Below are 15,278 nucleotides of genomic sequence, written 5' to 3' on the forward strand. Positions count from 1 at the left end.
CTATCAGTGTAAGATTAAATCGAACTGGTATTACAGAGACCCAGAATTGTGCTGGCTTATACAGAATGGAAATTTCTTTTTTACCTTTTTTTTAAAAAAATATTTATTTATTTATTTAGTTGGTTGCACCGGGTCTTAGTTGTGGCAGGCGGGCTTCTTAATTGAGGCTCACGGGCTCCTTAGTTGAGGCATGCGAACTCTTAGTTGCAGCATGAATGTGGGATCTAGTTCCCTGACCAGGGATTGAACCCAGGCCCCCTGCATTGGGAGTGCGGAGTCTTAACCACTGCGCCACCAGGGGAAGTCTCTACCTTGTTTGTTTCTTTTAAATTAATTTTTATTGGAGTCTAGTTGATTTACGGTGTTGTGTTTCTGCTGTACAGCAAAGTGAATCAGTTATACATATACATATATTCACTCTTTTTTAGGTTCTTTTTCCATATGGGTCATTACAGAGTATTGAACAGAGTTTCCTGGGCCGTACAGTCAAAATGGAAATTTGTTGTTCTCTCCCACACCCGGTACGACTCTCATGGGGAAAAAGCCTCATGGACCCAGACTTCTTCTAGTTCACTGCTCTGCCGACCCACAGATTATGAGCTTAGTTATTCTTGTGGTCCATGGGGGCTGCATCTGCATTTCAGCAGCAGCAGAGGGAGGGAAGGGACAAAGAAGGAGAGGAGGAGCATGCCAGCTAACTTTTAGGAAGGCACCCGGAAGCTCCGTGAGAGACTTCCTCATATACATGCCGCTGACTAGTACTTAGACATGTGGTCACAGCAAGGCCAGGGTTTTGAGGCAAGAGTCACGGGGAATAAATAGTCATTCTCTGTCTATTGAAAATCTAATAGTTTTTTCATTTAAATGGCTCCTCTGGAAGTTCCTGAAACAAAGTTATTTGCAACATTCCTCCTTCTGGGCCTGAGTTTCCTGGAATAGTAAAGTCATGTTAACAAAGAGAGTGGAAAAGAAAAGTCATGTTAATGTACACAGTAAGCCGTGTGGGTGTAAATAGTTTTGGTTCTTAATATCTATATCGCTAGGACTTTGCATGGTGCATGGTACACGGTAGTACTCGATAAATGTCTGTTGACTCTCTATGTTGTATTTATGCTTCCTTGTTAGAGTCTACTTGCCAAAATAGAAACAGGAAAGGTGAATATGTTCCCGATTGTCAAAATGGTAAGATTCAGAATTGCATTAGATGCTGACATTGCCTAAAGTCATGTCAGAAATGCTGGAGTAAGTGTGTACCTGGGGTTCACGGGCACATCTTTAGGTAGGGGTAGGGGTCAGGAGCGGTATTGTCTGAGCAAAGGGCGGGGCATGAGAAGCAGGCATTGCCCATTTTATTACACTCTTCCAGGTATTAAAGTCTTAGCTGCACCAAATTGAGACTTTATTTGCAGCAATCAGAAAGAATGGGAAAAGATCTAAAAGGCAATAACTTTTCCATCACGTGATTTGATGCTCTTTAATGCCATGCCATGTACCAACTAAAATCTCGTGTGCCCCTAATGGTACACTCTCTCAATTAAATACAGTAAAAGGAAGGTGCTGGACTGAGGAAATCTGGGTTTTAGTCTTGGTTCTGTCACTGTGAGATCTTGGAGGTCGCTCAGCCCTAAGTTTCCTCTTCTGTGGTTTTTTCCCTCTGGGACTGTCATGGAATTGACTCTTGGAAGATGTACTCTAAACACGTTTGAACAGCGTGCTTGAATTCAGTGTGCTCACCTAAGCATTCAGCATGACGTGGCTTCGGACAGAAGCTCTGGACACATTAAACGTGGCCTCAGCTGGATGTGGAAGTGTGTAAGGAAGTGTATGCCATTGAACAAGAACTCTGCTAAGATGGTTGTAAAAGCTGTCTGATCAGGTGTCCGGCCGTAGGGGAGGGGATGGGTTGATTGCCAAGGGCCTTAGGCACGATAAGGTAGAGCCTTGGAGGCCATTTCAGATAAACTCTGACTCGGGAGTCTGTCTGGTCTGGTAGAGTCGGGGGCCGGGAGTGCCCCCGCTAAGCGAAACGTGATGACGCGAGAAGGTTCTGAATTCTGGTGCAGGCTGTTCCGTGGGCTGTGCTGGCCCACGAGTGGGTCCCAGCTGGCTCCCACAGTCTCGCAGAGGGCGGAGTGTTCTAGGTGCTGGACTGAACTGCCATCCTGAGAAGGTTGGCGCCGACTGTGAGGAAGACGGTCGTTTCCTGCCTCCCCACCTCCAAAGTGCTGAGCGCCTGAACAGGCTTGCGGAGAGCCCTTGGAAGGTAGAAACCGTTTCCACCTTGTCTGGAGCTTCCCATGCAGATGGATTATTTTCCTCCCTGCGCACCCCAGCCCTTCACCAGCTGTCTTTCGTTGTCCCCTCGGCATTTCAAAACAAGTGACGGGAGAACCAACGGACAAAAATAAGCCCTGAATTCCTGTAACAACCCCCCTGCTCCTCAGCACCGTCCCTCTCTCCCCGCACGCACAGCGTCAAAATAGAATTGGTTATTTTGTTTTCGGGGGGTGCCCTGGCTTGGGTCTCTTATACGTTAGAGTGTTTGTTTTGTTTTTGTCTTTATCACGCTGTCTTCGGAGGCTCTGCGGTAACTCGCGTTGAGGGCCAGCGCTTGGCTGGCTGCCGGGGTTGGGAAGGGCCGCGCTCCTGGGAGGACAAGAAGGAAGGCTTGAGGTGCCACTTGAGCTTTGGGACAGAAGCATGAGTCTCGGGGGTGTGACTGTTTCCTCCCTGGTTGGGGAAGGAAACAAGTGGGGAGGGAGTGGATGCGGGTCCATGCAGAGGAGGGGTGCGGGCATCCGATACGCTGGCGGTTCCCTCCTCCTCCTGTTTTCATCCAGATGATAGGTACCAAAGAACCTCGCCAGGGGAGGAAAAGAGGCCACAAAAGGGGAGCCCAGAGCCTCCAGTTTGCTTGACTGGGGGGAGAGTGCCCAAAGCAGCCCTCCGTTTGCCCCGCATGGTATATAGACTTGACTTGGTTGGCATCTGTGGTCCTGGCGGGGAGTGCCACCCCCTCCAGGCAGCTCTCCCGGAGTGACTGCGGTCTGCAGCCTCCAGGGAGGAGGGAGGACAAAGCCGAGTCCTGAGCACGTCGTCATCTCATTTCGTCCTCACAGCAACCCTGCAAGTCTGCCATCAGTCCCCTGATTTTTGCAGATGAAAGACCTGAGACAGAAAGCATACATATTAGCAGCTCAAGTGGCAGAGCCGGAGTCAAACCTTGGTCTGCCTGATTTCTGAGCCCAGGATTCTTTCCTGTAGAGAGAAAGAGCTAGAAATCCCAGGGTCTCAACAAGGACTAGATGGCTCACGTTCCCAGAAGGCAGAGCTGGAGGCCGTCATCCCAGTCTCCCTCTGCAGAGGGTTCTGGGGCAGCAGCCGGTCAGGTCGTGTCCTGGAAGGTTTTTATGCCCAGCGATTCCGCTTCCTGCAAAGCTGGTCGCCCCCCACGTGGCCTGTGGGCTCCGCACCTCGTGCTCATCCCCCAGCCTTGTGACGGGACTTGTTTCCTCTGGGTTGAATGTGTCTCACTTCTCTCCCTCCTGCAGATGGATCTGTCTGTAGAAACCCTCTTTAGCTTCATGCAGGAGCGCCAGAAAAGATACGCCAAATACGCCGAGCAGATCCAGAAGGTCAACGAGATGTCGGCCATCCTGCGCCGTATCCAGATGGGCATCGACCAGACGGTGCCGCTGCTGGAGCGGCTCAACAGCCTGCTGCCCGAGGCCGAGCGCCTGGAGCCCTTCAGCATGAAGCCTGACCGCGAGCTCAGGCTGTAGCTGCCTCCCCCCGCCGGCTGCGGTCGGGGGACCGCCAGGGCCCCAGGACGCTTGGAACCAAAGGCGTTGGAGGTGACCGAAGGCCACTGGGGGTGTTGACGCTCCCTGAGGGCACGGGAAGCAGTCCAGCCGCCCTGGAGACTGCGATGCCCCAGCCCTTCCCTTGACGCGCTCTCCCTCTGCAAAGCCAGCACACCTACTCTCGGTGGTCACCGAAGTTGGAATGTTTCAACTATTAGGGATTCTTTACAGAACTCTGCCTTGGGACTTATTTTTATTTTGCGTAGTTTTTTTCTTTTTAATTGACAGTGTATATTATCTAGTCTAGCTTGCAGACTGAAAATATGAAGAGAAGGGGAGAAATATTTTAAGAAGCTCTGTGTCCCTGACGCCTTCGTGAAATTTTTCTCAGTCGGCTGTCTTGTGGGTTGTAAACATAAAGAACTAATTTAATCCAGGTGTGTGTGTTGTGTTTCCATCGTAGCAAGTCTTTATCTGGCCTGGCACTGCTCCTGTGTCAGCTTAGGGTGCCCCTCCTGTGTCGTCATCGGAAACTGAAGACTCCCTTTCCACAGCCTGGTCGGGTTCATCTCCCACTGATAGCTGGTTTCCTTGATGCAGATACTGTTTAGGTTTCCTCTTATTACATCAGCGCTGGCAGGACTCCCGTTTTTGAGGCAGGTTGTAGCCCTCATTTGCTTTACGAGCTTTGCAGACTCGTGGAGCAGAGCGGAGAGCGCTCGCCCAGCAGGCGTCCACGGAGCCCACTGGATGGGCCAGGCCTTGTGCCGGGGATACAAAAAAGGCTGAAGAGGAAAAACTCCAAGTGCTGCTGAATTTCTATGGGCGATTAGGAAATGAAGCAATTTGAGTAACCACAGAAGTACTCAGTGCAGTACTTGTTGCACATCATAAACGTTCTAATGGAAGAAAAGATTGCAGAAGCAAAGAAGTGGAACGTACGAACAGATCCAGGCAGGCAAACGGAGACCAGGAGCCGGGGATATAGGGAGGTCACTGAGGCCCACGGGGCTCCCTAGATTCCTCCAAGCCTCAGAGGGTGTTTTTTGTGTCCAAACAGCCTTAGGTATATTTGTAAGGTTAAAATTGATCCCACTTAGTTTAGCATCTCTCAGTTAAACTTTATCTGATTCTAACCTCGAATTTTGATTGAGCACTATCTTGTAAGGTTCTTAGAACCCGGGATAAAATGTAGGGCATAAAACAACTGGATGACAGCAGAAATATGAACATTCCAAGCTCAATGGAAAAAATAATTTAAAAAAATGTAGACACAGGGAAAAAATCAATAGCTTCTAGCATTTTCTAAGGACCAAAAAATATCAAGATTGCTCATTCCCTGTGAACTGGAAAGACAACCTGGAAACCAGAGCCAGGGGAAGAGGCCAAGGCAGCATCTGCCTCCTTCAGAGGGCAACCTTCTGGAACTGCTTCTTTACCCATCAGGAAGGAAGGCGGGTAGAGACGTCCAGCCAGAGGAGATAAAGGCGTCTGAGGGAGCCAGGGAGGCATTGGAAGCACTGAGCTGGGAGTGGGGAGCTAGACCTTTAGAGTTTGTTGGGCCACTCTGGTGAAAGAAGCTCATCTTTATAATGCCTTTGGTGGTCAGGATTTTAGTGGGGCTTTAAACCATTCCTAGAGCATTTCATTAGACTACAATCAAGAAAGATGTTCTGTAATTTTAAAACCTGTTAAATAGCTAAGATTATTCTAGGAAATGTCACGGAGGGGAAGGCAGCCACATTTATTGAATAATGCATTCCCCCACCCCCACCCCACTGTGTTCAGTGCTCCTTTCATGTATTAAATTTCCATGTAATCGAGGATCTGGTTCTGGACTGTATTCAGATCCATTGATCTTTCTGTCCATACTGTTTCATGCTGGGTTTTGTTCGTTTTTTCACACTGTTTTTTTTTGTTTGTTTTGGCGGTATGTGGGCCTCTCACTGTTGTGGCCTCTCCTGTTGCGGAGCACAGGCTCTGGACGCGCAGGCTCAGCAGCCGTGGCTCATGGGCGCAGCCGCTCCGCGGCATGTGGGATCTTCCCGGACCGGCAGGCAGACTCTCAACCACTGCGCCACCAGGGAAGCCCACACACTGTTTTAATATTATAATTTCGCAATACATTTTAATATCTGATGTGGCTAGACTAGGTACCCACCTACTCTAATTACTATTTTTTCCTAACTTCACTTTTTTTTTTTTTAACTTCAAACTGGCAGAAAAGTTGAATAATAAAAGGCATTCTCATAGTCCCTTCCCCTAGACTGACAGAAAGTGGCATTTTTCAGCTCTCAACCATCATTGTCTTTTTTTGAGTTCCTGGAGTATACAGAACCTGGCTCTGAACACAGAGACGTGCTTGTAGCTTTCAAAGAAGGAAAGGCTGGTTGTCTACAAGCTGTCAAAATAGCTCAGAGATCACGTTGCATTATCCTCACTGCACTTAATACCATTTACAAATAAAAGCACATAACAAAGTGACATGCAGACTGAGCCTGCGAGGACAGAGCTTTCTCAACTGTGTCGCAGCAGCTGATGGTCTGGACGTGGCAGAAAGGTGGCCTCACACAACGCGCAGAACCCCTCTGCCGCCAGCGCTCCATCCAGTTCTTTTCCTTCTTACAAAGACACTAGACAAAACAGGGTATATGAACTTAGATTTGGGTCCAAAGTAGACAGACTGCTTATTCCTGGGTAGAGGCAGAGAAGAACAATAGGCAAATCTGATGTGTTTTGAAATAATTCTAGTTAATTTAATATTTGTGGTATGTGGTGGTTTTGCAACGTTATCAACTTTGGCTAAGTCGAGTTATGTTTCCTGGAATTCCCTTCCCTGTTCCTTTTTGGTTAGGGTTGGCCACAAGAGAAATTTGCAGGAGACTTGTCAGTGGAAGTGAAGCAACATCCACGTGTATTTGAGGACGTCGCTGTCAGTCAGGCCCTGGTGCACTTTTGGTGTGTGGGCAGCAGCTCCTCCGTCCGGCCCCACAGAACTCTGCCTTCAGCTTTTCCAGATCCTGGGCCAGGTATGAGTACTAACTTCTCCTTAGGTCTTCTGCAGCAGGGAGGATGAGGGCTTAGAGAAGGGAAGAGCCAACGTGGGTTCTGGTGGGAGACAGATGTGGTTCCAGCTTGTTGCTTGCAGGCTTCAGGTGTCTTGGCTCTCCGCCACTGCCCATCCATCCCTCACTGCCCATCCATCCCTCACTGCCCATCCATCCCTCACTGCCCATCCATCCCCCCCACTGCCCACCCATCCCCCACTGCCCATCCATCCCCCCCACTGCCCACCCATCCCCCACTGCCCACCCATCCCCCACTGCACATCCATCCCCCACTGCACATCCAGCTGTTTTCTGGACCACCTGCCCAGCGACTCCTGGTGAAGAAGAAACAGCGCAACTGGGACTCTCATCAGCTCCTTTAATTGCTTAAGGTGAGTCTCCTGAACAGCCTCCTTATTCTACATCATTCCTGGTGGTTCTTCTCTGATTGAACCCTGACTGGTAACATTTTACTTTTCCCTCCTCAATATTTTACTTTTTCCAATGGATTCTGGGAATCTGAGGGGTTTACTGTTTCAAGAGACAGTAATGCTGGATCTCTGTTGGTTAATGACCAGTGACCTAGCTGGACGCTCTCGGACGTTTCAGGGATGGGGAGGCTGCCTGGGGTTGTCGGAGAGCCCTGGCTGGAAGTTCCCACCCCCGCTAGAGCACGAGGTGGTCTGGGTGGGGTCTCACGCCCCATCCAGCTCTTAGATCCCATGTCTGCAGTTCTGATACATCACCCTCGAGAAGCAGTGAGGAGCGTCTTTGCCTGTTGTGTCTGAGCAGCGGCCCTGGGTCTTGTAGTGACTTTAATTTCTGAGTTGCCAAGGGAGAGCTTCTTTCCTTCTTTTTCTTAACTATGAATTAGACAGGTGTCAAGTGGCTCGCTTCCTTTAAGGACCTGTTTTGCTTGTCAGTCTATTCACCTCTAGTTATGAACCCCATCCAACAGGCCGCTCTACTGCAGCCTCCTTGTTTCACTAGTTGAAGTGGAAGATCAGTAGAAAGGCCTTCACCCCTTGTATTAGGTGCATATAAGTTTACAATAAATGAATTGTGGGGTTAAGAGCAAGAGATAGATTTCATGGGCAGCTTTATAATGATTTTATAGATTTCACATCTTTATTTCCCTCAAAGTTTTATCATTCTTAGTAACTTATGTTCTCTGCCAGTGAATATTCGATGGAATGAGTTTTTAAGGACTCCACGTTCCCAGTGCACTCAAGAAATTGGTTTGGTTGGTTTGTCTTTGGTAAAGTATTCTCTAGCTTATTTCTTTGCTTTCTTCTCCGACGCGTGAAAAAGGTACATTACAGGTATTATAGACATGCTGTTTCCAAGGCTACGTAAACTAATGGCCCTGGGGAACTACATGTGCCACTTACTCTTTCGGGTTTATTTGTAGAACTTATTTAGCTTTGGCATTTCCCTTAGCAAATCCCAAGGAAAACAAGGAATCTTCAGTAATGAGAGCTGTGAACAAACACGTATTAAAATCCTAGAGTAATTGAAAATTTTGTCTTCCTGTTTTGTTTACACCTCAGCTAAACCCAGATATGTAGTATTCAGTCGGAAATTACTTAACATGTTGATACTAAAGATTGAAGGGCAGCATGGAGAGAAGGGAAATGTTTTCTTCTTGTGGAATTTTTAGGTGTATGTTTTTTCTTAATTGTGAGAGAAGTAATTTTGCTTTTCTTTCCCCTACCCTGACTTTCATTCCTTTGTTAAGAGCTACATAGTGCCTCAGAGATGTCATTGTTGTTTATTGGTTTATAATAAGTAACACTGAATTTCTTGCACACACACAAGGCATGTACCTTCCATTCAACTGTTGTGACTACAGAGGGAAAGGGTAACCAGATAACTTAATTATTCACATGCTTCAAACCATAACATTAAAACTTTTTTGGCAACTAAACCTAGTTGCTTATTAGTATGAGCAGTATCTCACGTGGTGAGCTGCGTGTATGTGTCCATTGCTCTTAGGAATTTGTTCAGGGTCATCAGTGTCAACATAGGACATGATAGAATTTACTGACGATTTGATTAATTTTCTTCACCACATCAAGGCATATTCCTACAGCTACCTGTTCTATATAGTGAAGCATGATTTATGCTAAAAGCTTCTGTGAACCAAGTATTTTTAATTCAGTCTTTGAAACTGTCATACTTCCCCTGACCAGAGAACCCAGGCCACAGCTGAGCTCACCCTCTCCCAGTTATCCTGTTTGCCTATGACACCCTCCTACGAGGTAACATTCTGCATATCCTATGGGAAAGCATTTCCAACTGACTCTGGTGTGTTAGCCAGAACCAAAGGAATGAAATTTGTTTTTACATAAACCCAGTTTGACATCTATATGCACATAAACTGCAACAATATGCTTGACTTGTAAATATCTTCCAAGATGGTGGTGTCATCCTCCAGTTGATTTTGCAACATTGTAAAGATATAACCAAGTATAATTTTGCTGTACAAGGATGAATGGGCCCCACAGAATGCAAGAAATACCTTGCTTCCCTCTTTCATTGATAGAGGTGGAAGAGTCATATTCAGAGAAAAGCACCTAGACCTAAATTTTGTTTACTAGACCTAAAACATATCTGCTTAGTGTCAGAAAGCGAAAACCACCAGACAGGAGTATCTAAGACAAAATGACGGTGAAGGTTCTGAGGATAACAAGGTCTTGTTCACTTGTCCCCGTATCTATACCTTCCCCGTTTCCCCTTAGCCTGAGCCCTGGTCTGATGATGTCAGACCCAAACTAGTCCTTTGACACCAGCCTGCTGCGGCTGGTGGTCCCCAAGAGGCCCTCAGATCTGTCTGCGTTTAAGTAGTAACTGGCTTGACTTTCGGGCCTTCCAACATCTACAGCTTCCCACCCAAAGCCTCTCACTGAGACACCTGCTCCCTCCTGCCACCTCCCATCTCGAGGCAGATTTATGCCATATGCCCTCTCTTCCTTTATCCCACGCCCACCTCCAGTTTTTGGTAAGGTCCTGGTCAAGACAGCTCTTCTGGTCTTCACTCACCCCGTCCAGTCCTTCTTGTTTTTAAATTTCCTTACATCTGACTTCAACTCAGAAGCCTTTCACAACCAACTTAAATGATGTCGCCTGTGATTCTTCTTATTGCCACTATCCCAGCTGCTTGCACTGAAGGTAAATGCTTTATTCCTTTAATGCCTAATTCTTTACTAACAACCTGATGAGGCTGAGCTTCTGTTCTCATAAGTCATCATGCCCAGTGTCACTTACAAGCATTATGCGACACTGGGCATGACGTACACGGCAAAGATGGAGAACAGATCGTTAAATAACTACTCTCCCTCAGTTTTTCCTATAAGGATTATAAAACCGTCCACATATTACATTAAAATGCACCACAAATGTTTACCTGGTCTTTTTTCTTCCTACCTTGTACCTATTCTGGTTTCAGTCAGTCACCAAACCTGAGGTCATCGGCGGTTTCTACACCACGGTGTGCGTCTGGCGTACACATTAAAGAATGAAGGCGATGGCCATAGACTGTTAGCACCTGAGCGTGTTCCCTGTGAATGATGGATCCCGTGACACAGCTGATGCCTCCGGCGGGAGGACAGCAGGTCAGGTCCCACCAAGGCCACCTTCACCACTCGGACATGCTGTAGAGAGAGGTCCTTTCTCATACTTATGTATAAACAGGTACCAGTTTTGATTTTATTTCATCATATTAACATTCATGACACATCAGAATGAGAAATGCACAATTCAACCATTCAACAGCTTGCCTTACTACAAAAGAACACTATATTCATATTAAACATTTATACAGTCTTCCCACCTAGCTTTACAAATGTCCTAAACCATTTTCCAGCATTTCTCACGTAGAGGTCTAGTTCTGTCGTATAAAATCACCATCCCGTATCATCTGGTAGGCTCCAGGGCTCCCCCTCGGATTCCACGCTGCAAAGAGTCAGCCACCGCCCTGCCCGGCCCTCGGCCACCCACGTGGCTCTGGGGCTGGCCCGAGAGGCTGCCCCTTCGGCAGGGCAGTCTCCATTCCAAGGGCTGATTACTCGACGTTAGTGATCAAGGACCAAAGGGTGTAGTACAGGACCACATTGGTCACAGGAAGGAAGGGGACCATGGCCAAGAGAAATCCCAAATGATGGAAGGCCAATTCTGCCCAAAGATCGCATTAAAACCAAGTCCCACAACCCTCCTGAAACATACAGCATTGGAGCTATTAATTTCATTTCTCAAAAATGTTCCACAGTTGTGACCAGACTCTGGAAGCAGGGAGCTGTTACACATTTGGTGCATGTGTACATAACACATCAGAAATTACTGTGTGAAACCTTGATAATATCTGATTACATCCAAAATGTACATGTATATAGAAAAGCTAAATCACTCTTAACAGAACTTCTCCAGTATGGTAACAACGCACTCCCTACGCAGTTCTCTCTCCATTTAATACCCATATCGTAGCCCATTATTTGTGCATAACCAGTTATGTTCTATGAAGCTCATAATCGCCACAATCAAGTCAGTTTTGAATCATGTCATCTATGCTGGTTTTAGCATCACCATGGGAAACACGAAGTCACATCCAACTCAAAGGACTGTCCATTTCTCACACGTAGAAAAACCTGAGATATGAGTCAGCAACTAGCTACACTTACAGTAAAGAACAATGCTAACACCCGCCCACCACCCTAAAAAAAAGCTGCTGACGTGAATTAAGGCTTCAAAACAGGACCAGACTGTAGCTGACAAAACTCAAGCCAGGAGCAGGTAAGTGCTGTCACTTGTGGACTTGTTCTAATCACCTCCTATTTTCAGCTGCCGGGATTGATTCCATACAGTGATTGTAGGTCACGGACGGAGACCACTTGGTCCCACTCCACTCTGATATGTCCGTTCTACTAAAAAATGCTGGGGTTAGTTTCTGAGAACAGCTTGGCTGTGTCTTTCCGCTCTGCTCGCAACGAAGCAAAATTCAACCGCCTTCTCCTCACCTTCCTACACTGTTTCTCTCTGAACGTTCGTTGCTTACCAAAGCCTCTCTCAGCCCTATCAGTATGAAAGTCTAATTATAGAAATACCACCTTGGTCGCATGCTAAGGGAAAAAAACCACTGAGAAAATAACAGTTTCCTGCTTCTCCTCAGCAATTCCACCTTCTCTAATCCTTCCGCAGTTTTCTGCCTCTTAGTAGTTTCCTATAAAATTCTGCCTTACCGTTCCATTTTCACAAGATGCATCTGCACGATGAACCCGAAATGGAAGCCGTCTAGCGCGGCTGAGGACGAGACGGTGCTGCTGCTCTGCTACCGAATAAATTCACGTCTGGCTTGAAATTAACCTTCATCGAAAGGGTTGACAGCCCCATCTCGAACAACTCTTTGATTTATAAAGAGGGAGGTAGACTTGTTCAGCCTCCCAGCCTTAGCTTAAATCATGATGCTGCCAGACTCCTGGCTGTTAAGTTGATCCTAGATCGCTTCCTTCCTTTCTTTCTTCACAAAGCTGAGAAGAAGAAGCAACAAATGAACGCCCTCCATCCAGGCCCGACTGGAAATGTGTGCAGAGACCGTCTGAATTGGTCTGAAAGGGGTGACTAGCTACCTGCCTGTTCACAATGCCTAGAAAACAGGCCACCAAACCTGGTAGTGGTGAAAGCCCCGACTTTCCATCTGAGGTACTGGGGTTGCTCTATAGTAGATCTTGGCAAGGCCCCTAATGGTCGGTCAGCAGAACGATGCGCTCATCGCTCGGCTGTCAGGTGCGCTTGGGTTTGTGAATCAGCTTTGGATGTGGTCATTTCTCTTGGATTTACCATTAGGTTCTGTTCCTAATAGGTTCTCCCCGCCCGACCCACAGGCTGGCTCAGTCTCAGCACTAAGGTGCACTATGGAAGGGACCGGACAGGACTAGTATTTGAGATCTCTTTGTAGCACGACAAGAAAATGGTGGGCGCTTCTGTCCTCTGACACCAAATAGAACTCGATTTAGTAAGAATGATGAGAGGATGTGCAGTCCACTGCATAGAATTGTTTCGTGTGCCTGGGGGGAAAGCTAGCCTCTGCCCTTCTTCCACTTGTGTTGAGAGAAATACTAACTGCTCTCTCAAGTGCAGATATTAAAAGAGAGCAGCGGTGTTGATCCGTGTTTTGCTTTTACACCATAGCTCCATTTTCCAAAAATATATATGTATGTACATATATATATTTCAGATTTACAGGGAATATTTTTTTGTGAACAAGAAAAAAGCTGTCCATAGAAGTCACAAGTGTCTTTCTTCTCAGGAGACCTCGATGATTTCCATGCTGCCTGAAAAGCTCGACTGGCTGCCCACCTTCCCCAGTTCCTCCCGCGACCGGTTTTCGGACATGATGCTCTCGCCGAACTCCATCTGGCAGCTTCTGCGTTTGAACTGCTTCTCGAAGGGGCTCTCCTCGTGCCAGCTGCGCCGGGAGTCGGCCCTGTCGCTGGGCTTCTGCCGCCGGCGCACGGAGTGACCTGGGTCGCCGCCGCAGGTGGGCAGCTGGCCGCAGCTGAAGGCGGGGGGGCCGGCGTGGCCTCCGTAGACGGCCGAGGCCGAGTAGAAGTGAGGGGGCTCGGGGGCGAAATACCAGCTCTTGGCCAAGGAGGGGGCGGAGGTCTGGGGGGCCAGGATGTCCGAGTGCCAGCCCTCGAGGCCCAGCCCGGCGGCGGACGGGGCCAGGTGCTGCTGGCTGGCCGAGAGGCCGAAGAGGAAGCGGGGCTGGCAGTGGTCCTCCACGCTGCCGCTGCGGGGCAGGGGCGACAGGAGCGGCCTCCCCGCGCGCGGCCGCGCGCCCTGGCCCTCGGGGGCCCTCGGAGGCTGGGGGCCCCGGGGGGGGCCGGCCTCCTCCCGCTCCGGGCTGGCCTCGGGCGTCTGCTCCGACACCTCCCGCACCGGGGAGAACTGGCACGGCTTGCCGGCGCCCTCCAGGGCGGAGGAGGGCTTGTAGGGCTCCGGGGCCGCCTCCGGGGAGGAGAGCCCGCGCAGGGGCGCGGCCGCGCCGGCTGACGGCGACACCGCCTTGATGTCCAGGGAGAAGGAGCGCTTGAGGCGGCCGCTGTCCTCCCGCCGGTCCGCGGGCAGGTGGAGCCCGTTGAGCGCCTGGACCAGGGGGCCGTCGTCGGGAGGCGAGGGCTGGGCGCTGGGCGCACCGGCGTGGGGCACAGGCCGGGGCCCCAACGCCTCGGGGGGAGCGGCGGCGGCGGGACGGGCGCGGGGCGGCCCGAGGGGCGGCTGGCCTCCCTGCCCGCCCTCCGCGGCGGCGACGGCGACCGGGACAGGCTCGCTTGGCTTCTCCAGGTGCAGCAGCTTCAGTTTGCTCTTGGGCCCCGCCGCTCCGGTCTGGCTCTTAATCCTCTTCTCGTAGTCCAGGAGCTGGCCCAGAAAATTGAAGTTCGGAGATATAGTAGGTCTTTTTTCTTTCACAAATCTATGAAAAGAGGAAAAAACCTAAAAGGCTTGAATTTGACGACTACCTGTTATTCTAAGAATGTTACTAAGCTACGGCAAGTGAAGAGCTGCGACAGGGAATCATCAGAGAGACCCTTCCAAGACCTCTGTCAGGTGGCTGGTTTAAAACTTGGGGCAGAGGGCCAAGGAGGAGATGAGGGCCTCTGCGTCGGGGAGCTTTATAGCCCGAGCCCGGAGGTGCTAGAAGGCGGGAGGCCAGGCCCCTAAAGTTCTAGGTTGAGCCTCCTTATTTTCAAGGACCCAAGGCTTCCAGTGCGACTGGTAAGAGATGATTCTTCCCTCACCACCCGGGATGACACCGCCCCTCCCCACCGGCGCTGCCATCAGAAGTACAGCTTAACAGCCATGCGCCACCTTCAGCTTCCCAACATCAAAGGCCCCACAGCCACTTCAAGACGTTGCACATTTTTAATTAACGATCAAAAGAGAGAGTATCAGATGGCCAGGGCATCAAAGCACACACTTCCGAGTTCCTTCCCTTTGGATTCGGTGTGACAGAGTAACCAGCTACACAGTGGTCTCTGTCTGCTAAGCATTATGCCAGTGCACTAAAGGGAGTATTCTTTCATTCAACTCTCAAAACTACCCTCTGCCAGGTGGGTGTAATTACCCCCATCACAGAGGTACACACAGTCCTTAGGTGACTTGCCCTAAATCACACAGCTACTAAAGGACGGTGCCGGGATTCAAAACCAGGTCTAGGAACTTCCCTGGTGGCGCAGTGGTTAAGACTCCGCGCTCCCAATGCAGGGGACCCAGGTTCAGTCCCTGGTCAGGGAACTAGATCCCGCACACATGCCGCAACTAAGGAGCCAGCAAGCCGCAACTAAGGAGGCCACCTGCGCAGGTAAGACCCAGCGCAACCAAATAAATAAATTAAAATATTAAAAAAGAAAAAAAACAGGTCTGATGTCTGGCT

The 15,278-nt window shown here is 49.2% G+C and overlaps 2 protein-coding genes across 8 annotated transcripts in view; one reads left to right on the forward strand and one right to left on the reverse strand.

Moving 5' to 3' along the window:
* The window catches only part of BORCS5 (BLOC-1 related complex subunit 5), a 98,648-nt gene extending 94,409 nt beyond the window's left edge, over positions 1-4,239 (forward strand). For both annotated transcript variants that reach the window (XM_033408106.2, XM_004281140.4), the window contains exon 4: positions 3,552-4,239. In XM_033408106.2, the coding sequence (XP_033263997.1) occupies positions 3,552-3,782 (231 nt within the window). In that variant the 3' untranslated portion in view covers positions 3,783-4,239. The remainder of the gene's footprint in view (positions 1-3,551) is intronic.
* Positions 4,240-10,529: 6,290 nt separating this feature from the next.
* DUSP16 (dual specificity phosphatase 16) overlaps positions 10,530-15,278 on the reverse strand; it is an 85,648-nt gene continuing 80,899 nt past the window's right edge. For all 6 annotated transcript variants that reach the window (XM_049693885.1, XM_004281139.4, XM_049693884.1 and 3 more), the window contains one exon: positions 10,530-14,318. In XM_049693885.1, the coding sequence (XP_049549842.1) occupies positions 13,148-14,318 (1,171 nt within the window). In that variant the 3' untranslated portion in view covers positions 10,530-13,147. The remainder of the gene's footprint in view (positions 14,319-15,278) is intronic.

The sequence above is a fragment of the Orcinus orca genome, chromosome 11 (genome assembly GCF_937001465.1).
Source record: "Orcinus orca chromosome 11, mOrcOrc1.1, whole genome shotgun sequence".
Classification (NCBI taxonomy): Eukaryota; Metazoa; Chordata; class Mammalia; order Artiodactyla; family Delphinidae; genus Orcinus; species Orcinus orca.